General features: G+C 38.4%; 1 protein-coding gene across 1 annotated transcript; it reads left to right on the plus strand.

Moving 5' to 3' along the window:
• The first annotated feature begins 1,274 nt into the window (after window positions 1-1,274).
• Window positions 1,275-2,249, plus strand: LOC120222841 (olfactory receptor 2T2). The gene has a single exon (XM_039220844.1). It carries the CDS (start codon window positions 1,275-1,277, stop codon window positions 2,247-2,249), a length of 975 nt encoding a protein of 324 aa, XP_039076775.1.
• Window positions 2,250-2,499: the final 250 nt, after the last annotated feature.

Below are 2,499 nucleotides of genomic sequence, written 5' to 3' on the forward strand. Positions count from 1 at the left end.
TATTTATGGTGGCCAACACATTTTATAGAAATAAACCTCTTCAGTAATTCTGTCACTGAAATAGAAGAGGAACAATACAATATGATGATGATGATGATGATAAACAACTCATTCCTCAATATCGATGAACATATCTAAAAGATGCGTTTACATTCTTCAAGGATAAAAATTATGAAATTGATTACATTTAGTTCATGGGATTTGTAATAAAACTATTGTATCTTTTACCCTCTAAGTTCAGAAATCATTTTCCCATTGGAGCTATCTTTACTTATAAGTATGAAGGATCAGTAATACAGTACAAAAATAAATGTTAAAGAATGAAAAGAAACCTAGTAATGGATTCCTAATAATCCATTAATAGAATCAAAATGCCACCCTATCAGCAAAAACAATGTTTTGTTTGACCAATAATTTAAGAAAAGTTTAGGTCACCATAGAATAATATGAGCCAGTATTAAGTCCTAAAATTTCAACCTACTCCATGATGGAAACTAAAACATACCATGAAGATGAACCCAAACCCTTGCTTGTGGAAGAAAGTTCATGACTATCCTTATTAGAGACTTATCACCCCAAATTATCCCATGAGAACAGAGACACCTGACTGCTTAAAGTTATCTATGACTAAAACACGAACTATTTGGCCCACTTGACCCTGGTCTTCAATTTGTTAATCCCTAATATTGCAATCATTCAAAAAAAAAACATTTAATAATAACAGCAGCCCCAAATGCTAAATTTATCTACGTTTATTGAGCCCATGCTTATTTTCTGTCAGTTTATTAAATCGCAAATGTATGTCTATATACAATCTTTACAGTGTAGTCATTTAAATGGCAGAGAACAACTCGAATTCAATCACCTCATGGATATTGTTTGGAAGGCACTATACCGACCTCAGGAAATATTTAACCTTTACTATGATTATAAAGACTATAAAGAAGATAGTTCAAAATAAAATACAAATAAATCAAATTCTGAATGTGGTTCTGTATGAACTATTATATTTACATCTCACATCCAACCTACAGAGATATAAGAATTTGATAAACTCACAGATAATGAGTGTTAACATATATCAATATATTTGTTCAATGTCACAATGACCATTAATATTGAACCTAGAATTAAAAATGATTCTGAAGTCTATATTCTTTCCTTTATCCCATGCTCCTTCTGATGTATTACCCTTTGTGGGTCCTGCCTAAATATTGATTATTAATTAACCCACCAAAAATTTGCCTTTGGAGCCCTAGGAGCTACCATGTGAGATGATCATGAAGGCCATTTTCCAGAACTCCACTGATTTCATCCTCTTGGGCCTCATCACCCACCCTGCATTCCCTGGGCTTATTTTTGCAGTAGTCTTCTCCATTTTCTTGGTGGCTGTATCAGCCAATGTGGTCATGATTCTGCTCATCCATGTGGACTCTCGCCTCCATACACCCATGTACTTTTTACTCAGCCAGCTCTCCATCATGGACACAGTTTACATCTGCATCACTGTTCCCAAGATGCTGCAAGACCTTCTATCCAAGGAAAGGATCATCTCCTTCTTCGGATGCACACTTCAGATTTTCCTCTACCTGACGCTGATTGGAGGTGAATTTTTCCTCCTGGGTCTCATGGCCTATGACCGGTATGTGGCTGTGTGCAAACCCCTTCAGTACCCTCTCCTCATGAACCGCAGGATTTGCTTGTTCATGGTGGTGGGTTCCTGGGTTGGTGGCTCCTTAGATGGATTCATGCTGACCCCCTTCACTATGAGTTTCCCCTACTGTGGTTCTCGAGAAATCAATCACTTTTTCTGTGAGATCCCAGCTGTACTGAAACTGTCATGTGTTGACACGTCTCTCTACGAGACTCTGATGTATGCCTGCTGTGTGCTAATGCTACTCATTCCTATATCCGTCATCTCTGTTTCCTATACACGCATCCTACTCACTGTCCATCGGAAGAACTCTGCTGAGGGCCGGCGCAAAGCCTTTGCTACCTGTTCCTCCCATATTATGGTAGTAAGCATTTTCTATGGCGCAGCCTTCTACACCAATGTACTGCCCCATTCCTACCACACACCAGAGAAAGACAAGGTTGTATCTGCCTTCTACACCATCCTCACCCCAATGCTCAATCCACTCATCTACAGCTTGAGGAATAAAGATGTGGCTACAGCTCTAAGAAAAGTGCTGAGTAGATGTCCCTCCTCCCAGAGAATCAGAGTGATGGATTTGTTCAGGAAATACTAGAGAGAGCCAAGTACAAATATTACTGGTGCTGTGGCCACTGGCACACACTCATACCAGAAAATGTTTTTTTACTATGAAAAAAATTTACTGTCATTCTAATGATCCTGAGTTATCAATAGGCGAAACCATCTCCTTGCAAGCATCATTTAGTAACAACAGCTGAAGCCTACAAGCATCAGAATTAGTCACTTGGCTAGTCTGAATTCATTGTAAAACACTTTCCAGAGAGCATTCTCTTCAAGTAACACTA

This window comes from Hyaena hyaena, unplaced genomic scaffold, assembly GCF_003009895.1.
Source record: "Hyaena hyaena isolate Hyena2069 unplaced genomic scaffold, ASM300989v1 scaffold_916, whole genome shotgun sequence".
Taxonomy (NCBI): Eukaryota; Metazoa; Chordata; class Mammalia; order Carnivora; family Hyaenidae; genus Hyaena; species Hyaena hyaena.

Excerpts from the sequence above, each read along its gene's own strand:
- LOC120222841 (XM_039220844.1), top strand. The coding sequence starts at position 1,275 with ATGATCATGAAGGCCATTTTCCAGAACTCCACTGATTTCATCCTCTTG.